Source organism: Trachypithecus francoisi, unplaced genomic scaffold (assembly GCF_009764315.1).
Source record: "Trachypithecus francoisi isolate TF-2019V2 unplaced genomic scaffold, Tfra_2.0 Lachesis_group0, whole genome shotgun sequence".
NCBI lineage: Eukaryota > Metazoa > Chordata > Mammalia > Primates > Cercopithecidae > Trachypithecus > Trachypithecus francoisi.
Genome location: NW_022681453.1, coordinates 65176501 through 65199363, shown reverse-complemented (window position 1 = coordinate 65199363; position 22863 = coordinate 65176501). Strand labels below are relative to the sequence as shown.

Sequence of the window (22863 nt, the reverse complement as noted above, 5' to 3'; positions counted from 1 at the left end):
CTACCCATATTTTTCCTTCTCTATTCTGACTCCACACTTCTACTCCAGAAGATTATAAGCATTATAAAATTTAATCTATATGATGCATTCTCAAGCGGTAATATCATCCCTAAGGTAGGGGGAGGGGTGGACAATTTGTTCTCGGGAGTAAGGGGCAAAAAGTTTTACTCTTTCTATGTATACCCACAGATATACTACAGTACACATATACAGTATAAAGTATAACTGTGGTATTAAATTTTCACTAGGGGATTCCTTGGTAGGGTGATAATGGGGGAGATAATGGTGACAATAAGAATCACCAATTCCCGTCTCTACTAAACAAAATAGAAAAAATTAGCTGGGCGCGGTGGCGGGCGCCTGTAGTCCCAGCTACTCTGGAGGCTGAGGCAGGAGAATGGCGAGAACCCGGGAGGCAGAGCTTGCAGTGAGCCAAGATTTTGCCACTGCACTCCAGCCTGGGCGACAGAGTGAGACTCCGTCTCGAATAAAATAAAATAAAATAAATAAAATAAAATAAATCACCAATCTATAAGTCAGCAATATGCTCAAGCAGTCCCTCAGCAGAGAGCCCCTTCCCAGGGCCTGTGATTGTCAGACCTGCCACCCTCAGAAGTAAAATCAGGCAAGATACAAAAGCCCAGTCACCCCTTCCTCCACTCCCAGCCACTTCCCACGTGCTCCCCTAGGGGCAGCTGAAACCTGCAGGTGTGACCTTTACTTCCATCTCTGGAGACTAATGGCTGTCCCTTGAGTGGCTCATAGAAGAACCTGTTAAGGGACAGTGTACTCAAGTGCAGATTCCTTGGTCTCACCTCAGCGGGTCTGGGTGGGACTCTGCAGGCACCCACTGGTTTCTGCAGGATCCCACCTTGAGAAACCACTCTCTATAAAGTGCCTCCACGAATGATTTCAGCACTGAGGGTCCAGAATTTCACTTCAGACCCCAAATGGCTATGTCCTGGCTGCTAAAAATGAAGAGTAGGGGGTGGGTTTGGGGATGACTTAACTTTATGACAACAGAGCTTTGTCTCAGATAATTCATTAATTCCGTAGCAGTGTTCACTGTGCATGTGGGGCACTGACTGGCGCCAGACTGCTCCAGAAACAGTCTCTCCTCACTCCTTTCTGGACTGAGCCACAGCAGCTCTCCTGGCCTCCAGCCCAACAGAGTATGGCATTCGATGGGGTCGTGCCTGTGCCTGGGCGGACTGACTGGGGGATAGTGGCCTGGGAACCAGTTCCCTGGGCCTGACATCCCCTCGCTGCGCACGGATGAGGCAGGCCTAGCATGACAGGCTGTGGAAAGTATGTTCAGGTGCCTGGCTCCCCTCGGCCTAATGCCTTTTAAATCAGGATCCAGATTTGATTTGATTTTCCTTGCCTTCCTGGCTCCAACTCTTCCAGGCTCATTTTTCACTCCCCTGTCAGGCTTCCCAGAATTTGGTGGCCGGGTTGAGCCAAGTTCTTCACACTCCACAGACAACCTCCCTCCCAGGCTTGGGACTCTGTGCTCACCATCTAAACTTCAGCTCTCAACAGGCCCTGTCTGTCCCCACCTCATCCTGCCCTAATCCCTGCTGGAGTTTTCTGAGTGGCTGACAGGGACCTGCATCTCTTAGAGGAGTTGCTCGGGGACTCAGCGTACCACCGCATGACAGAAAAACAGGCGAGTCTATTGCTCATCCTCACCATCACTACAGGACACAAGTCTCTTTTCACCATCACCATCTCCCACCCACTTTTATTTCAGAGTTCTTCAGCACAGGCAGGGGACAGGGATTAATTTGAAGAGGACGTCAGGTCCCATGTGTGGCATCAGAACACATTTCCTCATTCCCACACAACGTGCCAGCACTCAAGGTTGGTGTGCATGTAATGGGTGTGCAAAGTGCAGATTGAGAGCCTCAGCAAGTTGAGGATGTCAAACCTTGGAATGCAGGGACAGTGCCTTGGTTTTCTCTGTCATCTGTTTATTGCAGGAGTACAAACATCCTGCATACCACGAGCATTTACTGAACGAACCTGCAAACTAGTCACTTAAGTCAGCCTGTCACGTGGCACTGGGGTCAACTGGTAAGCATGCTCATAAAACCACCAACTCCCTACTCCAAAATCTTGTTTAAAGTTTATTTTTATGGTTGGGCGCGGTGGCTCATGCCTGTAATCCCAGCACTTTGGGCGGCCTAGGCGGGTGAATCACCTGAGGTCAGGAGTTTGAGACCAACCTGACCAACATGGTGAAATCCCGTCTCTACTAAAAATACAAAAATTAGCCAGGTGTGGTTGCACGTGCCTGTAGTTCCAGCTACTTGGGAGGCTGAGACAGAAGAATTGCTTGAACCCGGGAGGCAGAGGTTGCAGTGAGTCGAGATCACGCCACTGTACTCCAGCCTGTGCAACAGAGTGAGACTCTGTCTCAAAAAATAAAATAAAATAAAAATAAATGTATTTTTATGAAATCATGTTATGTTGGAATAGGAAGGGGCATCACAGTCATCTGGTTCGACTCTCTCATTTTGATAGGATGAGGAAACTATAGCCCAGAGGACAGAGTGAATTAGAGACAAAGACCCAAGCACATGACACCAGAACAGACCTCCTTCCAGATCACACTGTTGGTCTTAAGAGAGGCAGCTCCTTATGATGGCCGACAAGCTGCCCAGTAAACGCGTTTGTAGATGATAGCACTTTGGCATCACGGGGCTGACTGCCGTGCCCCGGTGTGTTTAAATCCATCCCTGCTCAGCCATAACCTAACCAGGTCTGACTGAATATCCACCACAGGCCGGGCACTGTCCTAGGTGCTATAGAGAACACAAAGATGAATAAAAGATTTTCTAGAGGCTCACATTCTAGAGACGAGTACTTAAATAACCAGAACATAAAGCCAAAAATACACAGTACAGGAAAGCCCCAGGGTGATTCAGCAGGAAAGAGACCACAACTGGCAAGGAGAAGCAGGATGCGCTCCCTGGAAGAGGTGACATTTGGAAGAAGTGGGGTAGCACTGTGATAGATTAGGGGTCCGGGCTCCAGTTAGAAAGGATGACGGAAGTCCAAGAGGGAAAGCCCGGGACCTGCTCAGGGATCGTGGGGCCTGGCAGCTGGGAAGAGTGCTGGTATGGGCAACTAGCCCCACATCATGGAGAAAGGCAAATGCCAGGCCAGGAGTCTGCACTCAGAACCACTGGAGGCTTCTGGCCAGAGATGAAGTGCTCCAAGCCAATCGCTAGGAAGACCCTCACAGTAGATGAAGCCTGGAAGGGGCTGAGGGTGGAGCTCTAGGAGCACTGGGCCAGCAATTCTCCAGTAACTGCCCTCCAGTGGCCGAACAGATGGAATCCTGAGGGGGTCACGAGAGCCCTGGCCTCATCCTTCATTTGAGCTCTCCTGGAGGGTGGGTGTTGTGCTCTTAGAGGCACTGGCCCTCCATGCACACACTTTCCCTCATTTCATTCTGTGTATCTTTCCCCAAGTGCTGAGAAATGGGAGAGGGAGTAACTAGCACTCTCTACCCTCTAACAAAACTAGAAGGAGTTCTGTAAAATGCTATACAAATGTATGACATATTATTAAAAATCAGACGTGATCAGAACAAACCACAAAGAAAACTCCAACACCAACCTCAATACAAATAGGCACTGAATAAAATAAAAAAATGTTGAAGATGGGAGCAATGGTCAAGATGATTTGGTCCAACTCTCAGCCTGATGTGTAGATCTCAACACCACAGTCCTCACAAATGATGGCCAGCCCTCCACAAGCACCGCCTCAAACCACAAACAGCCAACACAGTAGACAGCTCATGGTAAAGTGCTTGATAAACATTACTTGAATGAATCAAATCCAAACACTCAAAATCTATCTTAAATAAAAACTGAACATTAATGAGACAAGAGATTAATGTTTAGAAAACCTACAGACTGAATAATCTCTTTTTACTGGGCATCTACCAGGAGCTGGCACCGAGGCGTGTTTTGTAAAAACTAGGCATGTAAAACACAGAACACACACTACAACAGACAAATCATAGAATTTCAGATCTTGAAGGGTCTTAGGGATCATCTGAATCATGATTTTATAAGAAAGAATGTGAGATGCGGGGAGGTTTAGTGGTTTGTAGAAAGTTTTAAGGCAACTATGTGGGAACTAGAACTCCAGTCCAGGGTTCTTTCCACAACACACTATGTTAGTTATCTAATTAAAATCGAAATTGTAGAGTGCAGAATATAACCCTCTAGGAATATGGAAACGGAAAGAAATGCAATGAGGTAGAAGAGCTAGAAAAGGCTTCATTGAGGAAGGAAGTTTTAATTTTCTGTTTCGATATTGAGAATTCATTAGTTGCAAGATCACTGAAGACAGTAATCATGTTTTATTTTTCTTTGTATCTCCAAAGTCTGGAGCACAGAGGAGGCTCAACTCACATTGGTCATTATTTATGAAAGTAGTGTCTTACTTATTAACTTTACTTAGAGTTGGAAGGAATATAAATATTAGAAGGAATCTGAACATCCTGAGCTCTGCAGAAATTGTATCTATGTGAACAAATGAACCAGACCTCAGTGCTATTGCTCATGCCTGTGTAGATCCCCTAGGCCACTTTGAGTATACAGTTAAGAGGAAGAAAACCCCAAGCTGGTCTCTTTATCTCTCATTGGTCATTTTGCCACTCAGCTTTGTTTCCATTTCAAGGCAGACAGTGGAGATAATTGGAAACACGTTAAAACAATAGGAGCCTAAAGGCCTTATTAGTAGAGAGACAGACATATCTAGATAGCACCAGCCATCTCTTCCCTAATAAGTAAACCGTCACTGAGAAATTTTAAAAACACAGACACTTAAAGAACAAAAAATAATTCTATTCATACAGTTCCAAATCCTCTTCTAATTTTAGGTAGTGAACACATTGGTGGATTTTCTATGGTTGTGATGAGAGTGTGCCCAGTGTTTGTTCTACTTTTCTTCCTTTGTTATTCACACGCATTTTCATGTATGGATATAGCTACCACAATGACAAATAGGTGATTATGTAATATCTGCCATATTGGTGTGTTTGTATAATAATCTATCTCCGGCCGGGCGCGGTGGCTCAAGCCTGTAATCCCAGCACTTTGGGAGGCCGAGACGGGCGGATCACGAGGTCAGGAGATTGAGACCTTCCTGGCTAACACGGTGAAACCCCGTCTCTACTAAAAATACAAAAAAAACTAGCCGGGCGAGATGGCGGGCGCCTGTAGTCCCAGCTACTCGGGAGGCTGAGGCAGGAGAATGGCGTAAACCCGGGAGGCGGAGCTTGCAGTGAGCTGAGATCCGGCCACTGCACTCCAGACTGGGCAACAGAGCGAGACTCCGCCTCAAAAAAAAATCTATCTCCTTGTGAGTACAAACTAGTTCCTTTTTTGTTATTAAAAACAGTGCTTTGGACATCTTTGTAGCAACTACATTTTTTCTTCTCCTTTAAGAGTTAAGTTATAGTGTCAAAAGCAGAATTCTTGGCAAGGCACATCAACGGTTTTATTGCCCTTGTAACATTCTGCCAATCTAAGCCCCAAGGAGGATGAACCAATAATCAGTACTTCCAACAAAGGAAAGCCTCACCTGTTTCCTCACAGCCCCAGCAGTGGGCTCTTGGTACCTTATTTTGCTAGTTTTTTAGGTGCATAAATACTTTTAAGGTATTTTGATTTCCATTTGTTTAAATGCCAGCAGAGTTGTGTAATTTTTTTAATGCAGTGTTATATATTTTCCATGCCCAGACTTTGTCTACACTTCTTTCACTGTAAACTGTGTATTCATCTTTGACAAACTGTCAAATAGAATCTGGACATTGAACTCAGATAGCTGTACTGAATCTTCTTGCAGGCATTTTTATTGAGCTTTTAAAATATATACAGAAGTAATTCCTGTCTACTGTTTACAAAAAATTCAAGCAATAAGAATGTGTATAAAGTAAAAGGTGAAAGTTGAGGGTAGAAAATGGCTAAAGGTCTCTTTCCTTTTTACTCTTTCCCCTCCCTGCAATAGTAGTACTTCTCAGCTATAACCCTTGAAATAATCTATTTTTCTTTTAATTATTTTTATTTTGCTCTGTGTCTATTTCTTGATTTAAGAATTTAGACAGCACTTACTGGAGTCCCACAGGAGTGATGAGAAATTTCTCTGGCTTACGGTGCTTCCCTCTTACTGGCCTTTACTTGGTTTTTAGATCTTTTGCTGGACATTTATAGCATAATCACTAACTCCAATGCCTACAGAGGCTGGACAGGAAACACATGCAGGGAATGTGGGCTGGGACAAGAAATGTCACGAGGCCCTTCCTGTCCATTTCCTGCTTTCCCATTATGAACATAGACTTGGCTAGGAGAAAAGCTAAGTGCTCACTGGCAACAGGCACTGGTCCTGGAAACGAATGCCTAGACACAGTGATGGCACCCTCTGGGCCAGTGTGGCCATGTGGAAACCTTGCCAGGTCTCATTTGTAAAGAAAAGCCACTTATACACAAATCATATGTGTACATTTTCCATTTGCAAATCTTTGCTCAAACTTTTTGAGAACACAACACAAAAGACCTGTGTGCCAAATATGGCCCATGAGTTGACTTTTTTTTTTTTTTTTTACCTCTGTCATTATGGTTTTAAGTCACATACTTAAACCTGTTATTTGACCCATCCATTTTAGATGGAATCTCTTTACTTCCCACTGTGTAAGATGGAGACATTAGTGTCACTATATTTTTCTCTTCCTCTGTTTTTCTGTCTCTACCTTACCATTCACCATCCCACTACTTTTGGCTTGCCAAAACTTACAGGATTCACTTTCTGTTCTGTAACTATACTGAACACTTTTGGGTTTTGTCTATGGATTGATTTTTTAAAAACAACAATTTTCTTGATAGCAATATTATATTGTATAAATGTTGTTTTCAGATATCTGGTGTCCATGAATTAACTGTTCACCATCAGTGACCGAAGAACTAGTTTCCAAATATAGGTAGCTTCTGCAGGTTTTCTATCTCTTGGAAGTAGTCCTGTCTCCCTGAATGAGCGGGCAGACTGCAGGCCCCACATGGGGAATGTCTATTAGCAGGCTTCACAGAGAGGACTTGGTCATGGTCACAGGCTTGTCATGGAGCAAATGGATAGATGATGGCACATCCAACACGCTTCCATCCTGCCTTCTTAAAAACTAACACCTACAGCAGGAGCTTCACTTCTCTCCATATACATGTTTAGTAAATAGGCTTTCCTTTAATCACCCCGACTTCTGCCCTACATCCACTCCTAATCTCCAAATCCTTTCATCTCAAATATATGGCTGAAGCCTCACCCTTAACTGTTCTGCAGGCAGAGCTGATACGTCCTTCAATGCAATCCCAAGAAAATCTCTCATCCACTAATGTCCCTCTCGTGTTTTTAGCGCAGCTATGAACGCATTCTCTTTGGACCTCTTCATGTTTATTTCGATGTCATATTTGTCAGGAAAGGAAGTTAATACGTCTGTTCAGTCCACCATTTTGAACCCGAAGTGACCACCAGCTATTGACTATGGTAACCTTTCAGTAATACTTGCCCTGCCACTTCTCATTCTTTTTTTTTTTTTTGAGACGGAGTCTCGCTCTGTTGCCCAGTCTGGAGTGCAGTGGCCGGATCTCAGCTCACTGCAAGCTCTGCCTCCCGGGTTCCCGCCATTCTCCTGCCTCAGCCTCCCGAGTAGCTGGGACTACAGGTGCCCGCCACCTCGCCCGGCTAGTTTTTTTTTTTTGTATTTTTAGTAGAGACGGGGTTTCACCGTGTTCCCCAGGATGGTCTCGATCTCCTGACCTCGTGATCCGCCCGTCTCGGCCTCCCGAAGTGCTGGGATTACAGGCTTGAGCCACCGCGCCCGGCCCACTTCTCATTCTTCTGCTTTCCCTTTGAGTACTTTGGGAACTCTGTGACACCTGGACTACCAGCCACATGGAATAGACAACTGTGGAAAATTTAGGAACACATTCAAGCTTGCTGGGATATCAAGGTTAGCATTCTACAATGAAGATGAAGGACATAGATTCTCTCATCACAGATCATATTTTTCTTTGAATGAATCTTGAGAATTCACTTCATTCTCAAGAATGTAATGTCTTCATTTTATTATGAATGGAACAACTATTTTCAGTATATCTTCCAGCTGTGGGTTGGTGATATACAGTATGGGAAGTGGAATTATGTATGAACATATGCTCTCGATCAGCCTTGTCCGAAAGGACATTCTATGATTATGGAAATGTTCAAGAATCTGTGCTGTCCAACATGGTAGCCATTAGCCCCATGTGACTATTGAGCACTCAAAATATGGCCGATGTGGCTGAGGAACTGAATTTTAAATTTAATTTAATTTAAATTAATCTTAATTTAAATTTAAGAAGCCACATGTGACTAGAGGGTAGATATCCTATTGGACAATGCAATCCTATACCTTGAACAGCTCACTCTCATTGAAGGAGCAAAAGATAAACAATAATGGATCAAATTATAAATTGATTAAAAAATTGATAGAGTAGGCTGGGCATGGTGGCTCACGCCTGTAATCCCAGCACTTTGGGAGGCTGAGGTGGGCGGATCACCCGAGGTCAGGAGTTCGAGACTAGCCTGGCCAACATGGTGAAACCCTGTCTCTACTAAAAATACAAAAATTAGCCAGGTGTAGTAGCACATGCCTGTAGTCCCAGCTCCTCGGGAGGCTGAGGCAGGAGAATTGCTTGAACCTCCACCTCAGGAGGCAGAGGTTGCAGTGAACTGAGATTGTGTCATTGCACTTCAGCTTGGGGCAACAGAGTGAGACTCTGTCTCAAAAACAAAAATTGATAAAGAGTAAATATGAGTCATATATATATATGGTATTATAGGAATTCAGAGAAGGGAACAATTGAGGGTTAGAAAGTTCAGGATTAGAGCTGTGAGGTGGATCTGTGTGCTAGTGTGAAAACAAAAACATCGAAAGATATTCAGTAAAAAGAGCAAGTTGCAGATGGTTACCAGAGGCTGAGAAGGGTAGTGGGAGGGTGAGGGTGGGGGAGGAGGTGGAGATGGCTAATGGGTACAAAAAATATAGAAAGAATAAGACCTACTATTTTATAGCACAACAGGGTGCTATAGTCAATAATAATTGTATTTTTTAAAATAAAGAGTGTAACTGAATTGTCTGTAACTCAAAGGCTAAATGCTTGAGGGGATGGATACCCCATTCTCCACAATGTGTTTATTTCACATTGCATGCCTGTATCAAAATATCTCATGTACCCCATAAATAAATATCTCCTACAATGAACTCACAAAAAAATAAAAAGAGCAAATTACAGGTTTTTATGCAAACATGGCCCATTTGTGTATATACAAGGCTATCCAGATATATGCTCATATTTGTATAGATCATTTCTGAAAGGATACTCAACATGATTAATGGTGGCTACCTATGGAGAGGAGAAATAAGGGCTAAGGCAAATAACTAAACTTTGTCTGAATTTTTGTTTTAAAAATAGTTTAGCATTTAAATAATGTTTTTCTTTGTAACAAAGTTATAGGCACAGAGTGTATTAGTGAAAAATACCTTTTTAAAAGGCCAAAGTAGTCAACTCTTTCCTGTGACTATTGATCAAGAATGATCTTATATGATTATTGTGAACTGTCCACATCCTATAACCATGGCTGTTCTGTACTCTAATGAAATGCTTTAAAAGGAAGCATAATGAAAGTAGCCTGAAGGAGGTAAAATTTAAATCAGATCCTGAGGCTGGGCAGGATGGAAAGGAGAAGGAAGGGCATTCTTGATATAGACACAGCCTGTGGAGGAGCAGGGAGCAGGTGCATAGGGATGTGGCTGGTACAGAGTGAGGGCTCTGAAGCCAGGCAGGGAGTGCTGATGGGGTAACAGAGATACAGGACTCTAGAAGAAGTGAGGGACCAAATCCTTATGGGCTTGACTGGCAAGACACCAGGAGTCTTAGACACTTCACCGCCATGGTTCTCCTCAGGGACACCAAACACTGCTTGAGCAATCATCATATGGCAGGCATTCATCTTATTCAAAGATGGATAAGAAACGGTCATTGCGTTCAAGGAACCAGATGAGACATGTGAAAGGGCAATGTCATGGGCAGGAGGAACATGAGACTTAGGTCCATTAAAACTGGCTCCATCACTTACAGGTGTAAATGTTATAATCCCTTGGATCCCCCAGGTTCTTATCCTATAAAAAATCAGGATAAAAACTACCTTGCCAGGAGGATAAAATGATTAGGATAGCAAGCCTGGTACCAATAAGCATTTACAAATATGTTAGTCCCCTTTCTATCATATCTGCCCTGTTCCTAACCCCAAACCAATAGGAAGATAAAATGTGCTTCTTGTTTACCCTTTCTTCACAAAGGTGGTGCCAAAGCAAAGGATTTGTACTGTGCCTGTGTGGGCCAGGGGAGCAGGACCATCACCAAAATACATCAGATGGAAGAAGGGAGGGAAAGGAGACAAGACTGGAGAGTGAGGGAGCTGGTCTTGTTTCTCAAAGGCCTTTTAAGCAGTGCTGCAGAATTTCATGCAAGGGGAGCCATCCAAGGTTCCAGCGTATAAAGCAGGAGGTGGCACCATCAGATCTACGTGGCAGGAAGATCACTTAAGTAGCAGAAGGAAGGACGAACTGGAAGGGCAGAAATCAGAGCAAGAAACCAGTCTTCAAGTCACTCCCATCCTCATCTTAATCTCTCAATTCCTACAGTACAAACTATTTCTTGAAGAAATTCAAGCACCTAATTAAACACTGTCATATCTTGCTGTTCTATATGTGCATTCTTCTCCAGAACCACATCATTAAGACTCCTGAGGACAGAAAGCACACCAGACATTTCTTTCAAATTTCTCAAAGAGCTAAACATGGTGGCTAACTGCTTCTGAGTTGGAAGTGAACTGAGTTGAAAGTTATTGGGAGACGGATACTACCACTGTTTAAAGTGTAAACTGAGGAATTTAATTATTCATGCTTCCATGGTTCAGTATTCTCATGTTCCCTTCCTCCACCCTCCACAGCTTAGACAGAAACACGCCTTGACAGGGCCAGGGCTCGCTTTTTATCACAAAGCCCACTTCAGCGAACGCTAAGGCCAGGAGTGTGAGCTGAAACCTCGTTTGGGCTGTACTTCTCAAGAGACACTAAAGGATCAGCTTATCCGAGTCATAGCACAGCCAGGGCTTGTCACCATGTTTGCTTTTTTTCTGATAAGAATAAATTCCAGGGTAGAAGGGAAGAAATCTCCAGTAGTTTCATGATTTTTCCCACCATTGCTCTCTTTTCATACTTGACTCTGTGGTGGGGAAAGCAGACCATCAACACTTCAGCTACCAGCATGGGCAACAGAGCAGCTAGGGTTGTTTCTACCAGCCCCTGGCATTTGTGGAGCCCTGGCTGTCTGTACATGGAAGCCCCCAGCCACTCCTGAGACCCAGCAATGAACAACAGACAGTCGCGCAGTCCTGTGCACTTCTCCTTCCACCCTACTTACATCCTGTTCTACTAGGCACGTGAGCAGAACACAGAGCCCACGTCTGAATTTTCATCTACCTTACTGTCCTCCCAAGCAAACAGCTGCCCTTTGACCCCACCCCCCAGGCCTAGCAACATCTTCTCATGGGAGGAGGCCTACACAGCTGTAAAAAGTGTGCTCAGGGCCATTTGGTAAAAAAATTCCTGGGTCCTGGGTACTCAGCACATGGGGACGGTTTGGCTCCAGTGGGCATATCCCTTGGGCAGACAGGTCTCCTGCTCTGCTGCTCTGTGGAGAGAGAACAGCTGGATAAAGGAACAGGGGCTTCTAGGTTGTGGGCATGGGAAAGGGGATCTGGTTGTCTGGGTCTAAAGGTGGAAATGAGATCAAGTTTCATGAATTCCTGAAAATATAGTCTCCTCAAGCTTTGGGCTGGCAAAGCTAAAAAAAAAAAAAAAAGAAGAAGAAGAAGAAGGAATGGAAGCGAAGGGATGGGAAGGAGAGGGGAATAGAGGGGAGAGGAGGGAAGGGACTTAGGTCTAATCAGTAGACACTAATCAAATAGTAGTTGTTGACTTCCTCTTATAAATCCTAGGCCCTGTTGGTTAAAGTCTGATGGCCACAGCCAGGGAGTGAATGAATTCTCTAGAATGATTTCACTGCAGGACCACAATCAACCCAGAATAAGGAACCCCTATCCCTGTGCAATGTCTTCCTCCTATTCATTCCCTTCATTTAAGGAGACACTATCTCCACATGCATCTCATGAGCTATTTATCAGTTAGGAATACTTTCTGTAACATTTCCTGTGTGAATCACTGCAAAGATCGTATCTGGGACAGCCTTTGAGCTTTAGGATTTGTATCTCTTAGCTGCTGGTTCTTTTCACTCCCTCCACTGCTGTCCCCCTGCCCCCAACCAATCCTTAGTGTGCAGGCTTGTTGCCTCATGGTTTTAATCTGGCTGCCCAAGCACCAGGTATTACACCTGTATTCAAAGCAGGAAGCAAGGGAAGGGTGGAATATGAGAGCACCAGTAATGTCTTTTTATCTTCCTTTAATCAGAAGTCTGGGGCTTTCCCAGAAGCTCCCTGACTTCAGCCCAAATGTGTCACTGGGCTACCCTTAGCTGCAAAGGAAGCCTCTACAGTGGACCCCATCATGGAACAGGGCAAAGGCAAAGGGGCCTGGTCATGGCTTATGTGTTGGCTACCCAATGTATCTCCCACAAGGTGGAAAAGCCCTAACGGCTTTGAGGGACTGAGCCCACAGAGATGAGCATCGCATAGTTTGGAGCTCCTTGGAAAGAGGCTTGAACCACAAGGGGGTGCCGATTGTCCCATCTTAATGTCACCCAAGTCTCTAGATAGAAAGAGGAGCTTTATTGAAGGAAGTGGTTCATTAAGTCCTTTGTCTAAAAGTAGGCATAAAAAGGAAATGGGGCAGAGTAGGCAATAGCTTTTAACGTCTTACGAGAATAAAAACCAAAAGCACGCATTTGAAGAACTTCTGATTGGCAGCTCCGATGGCAGTAGGAAACAAATCTTTAGAACTTTGTCACATCTGTGGTCTCCACTGTGTTTCTCAGTGATAGGAGGGTCCCTGAACCTCTTTCAGAAGAAGCTGGGAAGTCCTAGGACCCTCCACTGCCTCCACTGTGGGGGCAACTTCACGGAGGAAAGCAGGCAGAGGTGCTGTGAACAGAGGCCGGGAAGAAGATTCCTGTCAGCTGTGACGGGGACCAGCCTGGGCCCCAGAAGTTGCTTGAAGGCATACTTTTTACGTTAGTCACTCATAAGAGGTTCTGCAAGAGCTCAGTTACCAGAGAAATGTGATCCTGAGGCCATCCTGAGAGTGATACCAGGACTGGTTCTGTGATGACTGAGCACCTAGAACAGGACCTGGAGGGAGGGGTGTGTCCCAGGACCTGGAGGGAGGGGTCGGCTTCAGGCAAGGTCAAGTGGCCCCAACAGTGAAGGCTGACACGCATTGAAGGCAGATCACCACTGACTATGCCCAATAGGGAACTGCGAGTTTTGAGCGTTTGGAGCTTATTATAACCAGCAACTCTTGCTCAAAACCCATGCCACCTCAGGCTAACACCACCTAACTCTTCACTTCTCTGAGGTCACCAGGTCAGAAACACCCCCTGTTTAACTTCATCTTTATATCAAAACAACCAGCTGTCTTCTTCTGGGATCATGTGATGTGCGGCCCTTCCCTGATGCAAAAGTCTCTTTGTGTTCTTTCCTGCACTAACAACACACACTTGCAGCATGCTAGCTTCCAGGGCATTTTCTTCTACAGTCTCTCCCTCTGCGTTTGTCTCTGCAAGACAGCCAGATGCTTTCGATGTCTCTCTGGAATAGTCTTTCTTCTGTATACACCAGTGTGCTGCCAAGGCATTGTTCTGGGTTAATTCAAGTCAGGTGGCAAATGGTCAAGTAGCACTGCAGTCTGACTCATGAGGAACACAGGCATTTTGACATATAGTCCATATGTAACATACAAAGTCAACTATTTCATACATATAAGAAAAATAAAATTTTCACATAGAGAAAGCTACATTTTAAGAATACTGCAGTCAACACTGAATTAAATGACTCTAAATTGTTCACGTTAAAATGGTTAGATTTATGTTATGTAAATTTTAACTCCTTAAGAAAAATACTGTCTTATCAAAGTATAGTTTCTAACTTTATGAAGTACTTTTACTGTCTATCAACTTTTCTTCTTCCACCCCTGTGGGCCAGAAATACAGAAATAGCCAGTTGTCTTTTCTCAGAGAAGAAAACCTTAGCCACATAGAAGGTATGACTTGCCAACAAGAGGACACTGAGCAACCAAGAACTCCAATGTGTTGGCTCCTGGCCGATGCTCAGACGATGGAAGTTCCAAACCAAGTCACTCAAGGCATAGTTCTTTCAGTGACGCCACAGTCGGCAAAGGAAGCAAAGGCATCATCACATGACATGGTTGCTACCATCTTTTCCTCTCCACGTTTGTTTGAATTGAGGAAGGAGTTTATGTCTCACAAGCAGTATGGCAGGAGGGTGGGTGTGCAGTTAAGATCCATTTTGCTGTCTGAGCCATTTCTCAAATGTTTTTTACTTTTTAATTTTCTAAGTGTATAATTCAGTATTTTGTAAGTACTGCACATTGAAAAGTTGTAACCACCACTACTAACTTCAGAACATTTTCATCAGCCCCAAATAAATCCTGTACCTATCAGCAGTCACTCCCCATCCCTCTTCCCTCCAGCCCCTGGTGACCACCTTTCTACTTTCTGTCTCTATAGATACTCCTATTCTGGACATTTCATATAAATGGAATCCTATAATCAATCAGTGGCTTTTTGTGTCTGGCTTCTTTCACTTAGCATAATGTGTCAAGGTTCATCCATGTTATAGCATGAGTCAGCATTTCATTCCTTTTTATGGTCATCTAAACCATTTATGAGCCCCCAGAGATTCTTCCTGTTGCTTCTTTCCTGTTAGCTTTGAGGATAAGAGGACAGAGGGGACCAGAGTCAGGGCAACAGAAGACAGCCCTCATCCTGGTAGTGCCCAGAGAGAAACAGACTCCCCAGGAACATCACTAATATCCCCAACAATCTTCTTCTGGTAAAAGATATGAAAGGACTAGTAGGTCAGAATCATTAGCAAATAGTCTTGATTACACAGGTCCGTGCACAGCATGCAATTCAGTACAGCCCCAGGCCACTTTCAAGGCAGCAACTCCTGCAAACTCTCCAGACAACCACGTAGCCAGACCCACCACTTACACAAAGGTATGGTCTGGCATCATTCAGAAAGAATCATCAGCCTGATCCCCTCCTTCTACAAGCTTTCAGGAGCTCCCTCTTAGACTGCTGAGCCATAGCGCAGCAATTCTTCAGTGTTCTCTCCTCCTTTGAGTACAAGGTAGACAAGGAATGATCATGCTTGTTTGCAGAAGAAGAAGTGGAGTCCCAGTAAGGGCAAGTGACCAGTATTCATTTACGACAGGTGACAGAAGTGAAATGAGAGGTCCTATCACTGCTCTGCGTATACCAAGTGGATGTACAAGAAGGTCGGCTAACTAAACACTCCTTCCAGGGATAAAGTAAGAGAAAAATTACAGTCAATTCTCAATTGTCCAGATTTGAGGACATATATAAGCCCAAGCTGTATTCTTCCTGCCACTGGACCATGTCTTCTTTTCCTGTAATTACATAGCATGTACCCAGAACACAACCTACATTAACAGCAAAGCATCACAGGATGGTCAACTTGCAGCGTCCTCCCTACCCCCAAGTTCTCCAGCACAGATCAAAACCCACCACAAACAAAAGAAAGAGAGAAAAGTGGCACAGGTTCATTTTACATGAAGGTCCAAAAGAAAATTGAGCCTTCTATTAGATCCAGCCGGCCCAGGAGAAGGCTTGACAAGGAGCAGTGGCCCCTGCCCATCCTTCCCCACAGTCTCCCCATCCAGCCACACTTCTTACCCGCCCTTCAAACTTGGCGGTGGCTCCTTCTTTGATGCAGAGATTCCGAGGGGGCAAAATGAAAGCAGGGGCCTCTGTCAGGGGCATGGAGCCAACTCTTGAGGGATCCACGCTGAGGGAGGTTTTGGAAATGTGTGACGAGGCAACCAGTTTCACATCCCCCATGGTCTGCAAAAAGGAAGGAAGAGGACCAGGTCAGATCAGAAAAAGCACAGCCCTGTCTTCCCTTCAGGCATCAGGTGTGTCCAGCCTGGAGGTGTGGCTTTTACATGGAGCAGATCCCCAGTTAGGTCAGTGTCCACCCACAGTTCCTCTCTGAAGATGAGAGCCTCTGTCTTTTATACACAAAGTGCCAGGACAAGGCACAGCCCATCCCAGACAAACGCTCCGGTTCCCAGGGCGATGCCCTGCCTCCTCAAAACCCTGTGGGGAACTTCCCATCTTTTCACTGTCCCTTTCTTCTAGGAAACGGGAAGCTGGGGACAAGAATGGAGAAACAGTTCTTGTAATAGGTATCTATAATCTGTACTTAATAGTCACTAACTCTTCAGGACCAACATCTACATTAAGCACTTCTGGTAGAAAGTAGAAACTGCTTTAGCCTGAACTGCAAGAGCTTGCAGGTTATAGAAAAATGGGATCCATACTCCAGGAGAGGAAGGCAGTTTTGGGTTAATATGGCAAGGACCTTGGGTAAGGGGAGAGTCTTGGTTGAATGAAGGGAAGGAGGCAGGCAAGGGGGGACATCCCACCTCTGAGGAGCAGATGGTGAACAAGGCTTTGAGATCACAGATCATCAGAGAAGCAGTGTGTTTTCAGATTATCCAGGCTAATGCCTCTGTTTATAACTGAAGCCCAGAGAGGGTAAGTCACTTGCCCCAGGAGACAGAGCAAAATGATGGTATCACTGGCAAGAATACCTTAAGCCCTGACTCCTGGTCCAGGGCCTACTGGGGACTAGATAAGATGTGACTGGGGCTGGCAAGGGTAGCAGAACAAGGGGTTGACGTGAGAAGTAACAGATGACTACCCATTAGAGCGATGGTCAACTCTTTTGTGATATTTAATTATTCTCAATTTTAAATACATTTCTATTCTCATTTTAAATACATTTCATCATAAAACTTGAAAATTACCAATATGTAAAAATAATAAGTTATCATTTATTGAGAATACATTCTGTTCCAGGCACCATATCAAGCACTTGATACATTATCTCATTTGTTTTAATCCTCAGAACAACCCCATGAAGTATGTATAGTCATCATTTTGCACATAAAGAAGCTGAGCTCAGACAGGTGGAAAAACTTGGCTGTTACACAGCTATTGAGTGGCAGAAGTGGAAGTTAAACCCAGATTTATCAGGCTCCAGAGTTCTTTTAAAATGTGAAAATATGAACCTAAAATAAAAGTTTTTTTTAAATGAAAAGATCCATAATTCTATTATATAGAATGGTGATGCATTTCCCTCCAATTTTGTTTTTATCAATATAGAAAAACACATATCTTACATTGCTGAAAGCATACCATGTACATAGATGTTTTCTATTTTTTTCCCTACAACTTTTCTTAAAATAAGGGGAAAGTTGCTTTTAAGAAATTTGATTTTCAAATACCCATCATATTGCTGTATGACTTACATAACTATCTCCCTACTGCTGGCCATTTGGATAGTTTCTAAATCTTTTATGATGCCTGGTGATGAGCCTATGTGTGCTGAAATCTATGCCTGAGTTCCTACAGATTTCCTTAGGAATGATTCCTAAAGTGGAATTATTATAAATACATATCTGAGTTCTTGATTGCAAGCAACAGAAGCTAACTCTGGCGCTTATAAACAGAGAAGAGATTTGTTGGAAAGATGGTGGAGTTTCAGGGGGAATTTCCAAAATCCATAAAAAAATCTGAAGAACCAGGCCGGGAAAACGTTGCAGTTGAGAGAAGCTAGGTGGTCGGACTCCAGCCAAGGCCATTGGACAACCACTGCCACCACCTGGAATACATCCTAAGCGTCCCTGTCCCAGGTTCTAAGTGCAGGTGGGGACAACTCCAGGCTGACCATCATTTCTTACCACAAAATCCCTGGTGACTGGCCCAGATGTGGGACACACATCTGCTGAACTGAAGAAAAGCCATATTCCTAGATTTGCTTTTCTGTTCATTTTCTTTGGCTGTCTGGTCACACACTTAAGTCCTATGCTGTGAGTCAGGTAAGCTGACACAAATGAACAATGCTTTCTGGGGCATGTAATTAGTTTGTTTAAATTTAATAATCTCTAACAAAAATAAAATGGGGATATCTCTTGTGAAGTTCAAGTGAAAGTAGCAAAGGGACTAGGCTCGTTTGTAATAGGGCACATCCCATGCTTGATAAACCCAGCTTTCTCTTTCACTGATAAGATATTAGCTTTGCAAACAAAATTCCTTTCCAAATGATAAGACTCACAGGTTCCCTGCAGTAGGTGACAATAAAAGCAAACACTAGTGTAGCACTTACTAGACGTGGAGTACTCTTCCAAGCCCTTTATAAATAATAAATAGCTAATTTGCTCCTTACAACACTATGAGACAGCAAATCTTGGTATCCCCATTTTATGGATTAGACACCCGAGGCACAGTGAGATTGAGAAATTTGTCCAAGTTCATGCTTTTATTAGGGGGTAGACCAGGCATTTGAACCCGAGCACCTGGTGCCAGAGCCGCTATTCTTAACCACTGGGCCCTCTTGCCTCCTGTAAGCAGCCAAATGGGCTGGTGGGAAAGGAAAAGTCAAAGTTGAGATAACAAGGGGAAAAGCTGAGAGCCGCTACCACATATATATAAAATTAAAATACTCTGTAATACTATCAACAACATTAAAAGATGGGTGATAACCTGGAATAAAATGTTTGCACCAAACAAAAGTCTTTACATATCAGAAGAAAGCAGCCCAACAGATCAACGGGTGGATGATATGACCTGAACAGTGCACAGCAGATGTACCACTGAACACTGCTTGGCTCCAACGATAATCCAAGAGTGCAAATTAAGAATGAGCTGTCACTTTTTAAAAATGAACCAAAACATTTCATTTAAATGACATTTAAAAAGAAACATAACATATGCTGCTGGTGAGACCATGGAGAGCTGGACATGCCCACACCCTCTGTGAGGAATAAAAACTGGTGTAGTCTTTCTGGAAAGCAATTCGGTACAAAGACTCTTAAAAATACATCCATATCTTTTCCCAATCATCCTACATTTAGAAATAAATTATTGGGAAAGAATCAGAGATACAGCCCAAAATTTATTTATAAGAACACTATTTGCATTATTTACGACAGAAGCTAGACCTTATTTTTAAAAATCCAACAGTGAGAACTGGTCAAATACAGTGGAATACCAGATGGTTTTATGGATACACATTTACAGGGAAAATAATGATATGAATTTGATGATATAGAAATTTTAAATTAAAAAAAATTACGGAAAATGTCAAACACGCAGAACAGTAGAATGAATGATAAAATGAGCACCCACAATGCCTATCACCTAGATTTAACAATGAACATTTTGCCATATTTATAGCATTTATAGCATATAGTGTATGTTTGTAGAACCATTTAAAAGCAGTCATACTATAATTTTAATGGCAAGCATCAAGATATATTCATTCACTCAATTAAAATATATTTATTAAATACCTACCATGTGCCAAGCTACAGACTTGGTATACAGCAGCAAACAATTACATGCGTGGGGCATGTGTGTTGTGTGTTTGTGTGGCGACCGTAGAAACACGGGACTGGGGAAGGAACGGGCCTCTGATATCCCACATAGCTACCCAGGACTGCACCCCAGTAGGAACCCTGCTCCCTGTGCCCTCCTCCTTTGCCACAGAGGTGAAGTGACAGATACACTGTGCAGCCAGGACCAGGTAGAGACTTGGGGTAGAGGTGGGGACAGATATCATGAGGATCAGACTTTTGTGACCCTGCCACAAACCCGGGGGCACGGCCACTTTAAAGTTGTGGGCTGGGCAAGGCGCTCCAACTCTCTTGGCTTCCATCTCTTTCTCTGTCAAATGGAATGATCATATCAGCCTCATAAAGTTGAAGGGAAGGCTTGAATGAGAGTGTATATAACACCCATAATATAGCACAAAAGGCATTCAATAGCAGTGACTGTCAACATCATTATCATCCAGTTCCCAAAGGGATGCCCATCTCTCCACCCTGAATATAGATCTAGACCCTTTCACCAAGGACAGCAAGAAGCCCCAATTATCTTCAGGCAAGGGTATCTGAGTGGGGTGACCGGAAAACAGCAGCAGGAGGCAGACGGCAGAATTCCCTGGGAAGGTGGGGAGGAGGGCCTGAGGCCCATGAGCAGCTTCCTGCAGCACCTTTGTGTCTGTACTAGCAGCATCATTTAATGAGCAAGGTGTATGTGCTGACATCATGCTGGACACCCATCTCAATCAGAAAGAGCAGTTCTAATGATCACCCCTTCACAATGAAGACACGGAGGCTCAGAAGGCCAACTACTCTTGTCTAAGGTCACACAGCTAAAAAGTGAAAACCAAACCAAGGTCTGATTACAAAGTCAAAATCTGCTGGCTTCTTCGAGGCCCCACATCTCAAAATGAGGCATTTCTTGTCATCCCCAGTAATGAGAAATGCAATAGGCAGAGGCTTGGGAGTTGTACAGAGGAAGAGGAGCAGAGGACATGCCTCCCTCTTCTGCTGTCAGGCCTGGCTTTGAAGACACAAGACACTTCTCTACCTTTGCTTTCAGGGGAGCTGGAAGCTAGGAGTGGTGAGATCCTCCTGGAAGGTAGGAGTGGCTCAGGACCCTCTGTGCAAGTCCTCTTGATCTAAACCCATGGAAATCTCCTGAAGGCCCCAGATGTTCTATCAAAAGGCACCTGCTTGGTCTCAAGAGCACATTAGACAGGAGTCATTCAGCCCTAGGAGAGGTCTGGTTTCAGGTTAGAAAAGGAACAGGCAAATCAATACAGCAAGGGAACATCTAGTCCCTTGCAAGGCGGTTTTGTGGGGGAGAGTTACTCAACTATTGTGTGGGCAGGACCAGAGCCCAGCCACACCAAACAGCTCTGCTCACCCTCAGCCCATCGCCCCACCCACTGCCATCCTCAGCATAAACAGATCCCTGCCACACAATTAATGGTTACTGACACATGTGGAATGCTCTGTCACAAAAAAAATAATAATAATAAACTAAATTAGACCAAATATTGTTCCTCTCTAATCCCTTGTCGAGCCTGTTGACTATATTCCAATCAAGAAAACCAGAGAGGTTGGGTGATTTCTGCAATAATTTCTTTAATGGCAGAGCAATGTTCAGTGGCTAGAATCAAACACACCCAGCTAGGGGGTCTTATTCATACAAGCTAAACACAGATGAAAGGGGAAACACAGAGAAGTAAGAAGAAAAAACAGAGCAGTGGTTCAAGAGCAGGAAACTCCCCCTTACCCTCCTTACCCCTCACCCCATGATGCTTGGGCCAAAGCCCACCTCCAAATGAGGCTTTCACAAGTAACATAATATATTAAACATTTGAAGCAGCATTGAGTTAATTGGACTTTAATTTGATCAAAAGCACTTTAAATTGTCTCTTGAACCCAGAAAGGAACATTTTCGACTACAGCAAAAAGAGATTGCAACTAGGAGGCAAATGACTCAGAAAATAAGTTTAAAAAAGCAAGGCTCAAGAAATACCACAGAACAAGTTTAGAGAAACCAGTTGTCCCCTTCCCTACCTAAAGTGTACACATTTTAAGTGATCATTGTCTTGAAGCACCTGGTCAGTTTGCCGGGCATCTTGGAAATACCATACCTTCGCTAGAGGGAGGGGCTCCCAAGCAGGCTCCGCAGTCTACCGTGAACCCTACCTCCAACAACGGCACACATCAGAGGCAGCAAAACCACCCACGTGCAAGTGCCCCAGGCACTGACAGCTCCACTCTCCCACCTTAATCCTCTCTGCAATGCACTCAAATCCTGACAAGTTCCCTAATCACTCCTAATTCCGGAGTGCGCTGCTCCTCAGCTGTGCCAGGCTGACTTGCTGTGACCTACCGGAGCAAACCTGGGCAGGGCCACACACCAGTGAACGGGACCCACCTTACCGCGGCCTCTTCCCCGGCAGCTCTCACATGAGTCAGGATGCGAGGCAGCCACACTTCACCACCAACGTACTGCAGAGGTTCCTGTCCAAGGTCCAGCCAAGAATGGAGAGCGAAGGAGTGCCGGGCGCCACAGCCCAGGGCCAGACCGAAAAAGTTAAGGGGCTTTTGTTCTGACTCTGCTCGCAGATGTTGCAACTTGCCTTCCGCTGAGCAGCCAACTTCACCCGGTCCGGGAGATCTGTTGTTCTAATCCGCCCAGCTGGGGTGACCTTTGAAACCTCTGGCTGCCACTGCAGAGGCTCTCAATGAAGTCCTGGGGGAGCCAGGGGTGGAAGCTCACAGGTTTTTATTTTTACTTGTTCAGAGCTGCAGATTCTAATCTGAGTGTGGAGCAAAGGGAGGACCCTGTCAAGCGGAGAACTGAGCCCTCGGAGGGGCTGGGCACTCTCCCAATTCCACATCTGGCCTGGAACACCACTCCAACCCCTTGGCACATCTGGCCTGGGATTACCACCCAGGGCTCGTAAGATATTTCCTCCTGAGACCCAGCTCTTTCTTCCCTAAGCCGAAGAAGCCTTGTTTATGATCCCTAGTGCAGGATGCAAGCCCAACAAGCAGATGGATGGAGAACTCCTGTGCTGCGTTTCTCATAAGGAATTGCGCTGATGAGAACCAGGCTCCACAGACTGTGCTCACGTTGAGCACGACTTTGCCTCCTTGGTCCA

General features: G+C 44.5%; 1 protein-coding gene across 1 annotated transcript in view; it reads right to left on the bottom strand.

Annotated features, from left to right (window-relative positions):
• MYLK (myosin light chain kinase) overlaps positions 1–22328 on the bottom strand; it is a 189347-nt gene extending 167019 nt beyond the window's left edge. Inside the window, 2 exon segments of the mRNA XM_033211001.1 lie at positions 16008–16175; positions 22139–22328. Coding sequence (XP_033066892.1) covers positions 16008–16172 — 165 coding nt within the window. The 5' untranslated portion in view covers positions 16173–16175; positions 22139–22328.
• Positions 22329–22863: the final 535 nt, after the last annotated feature.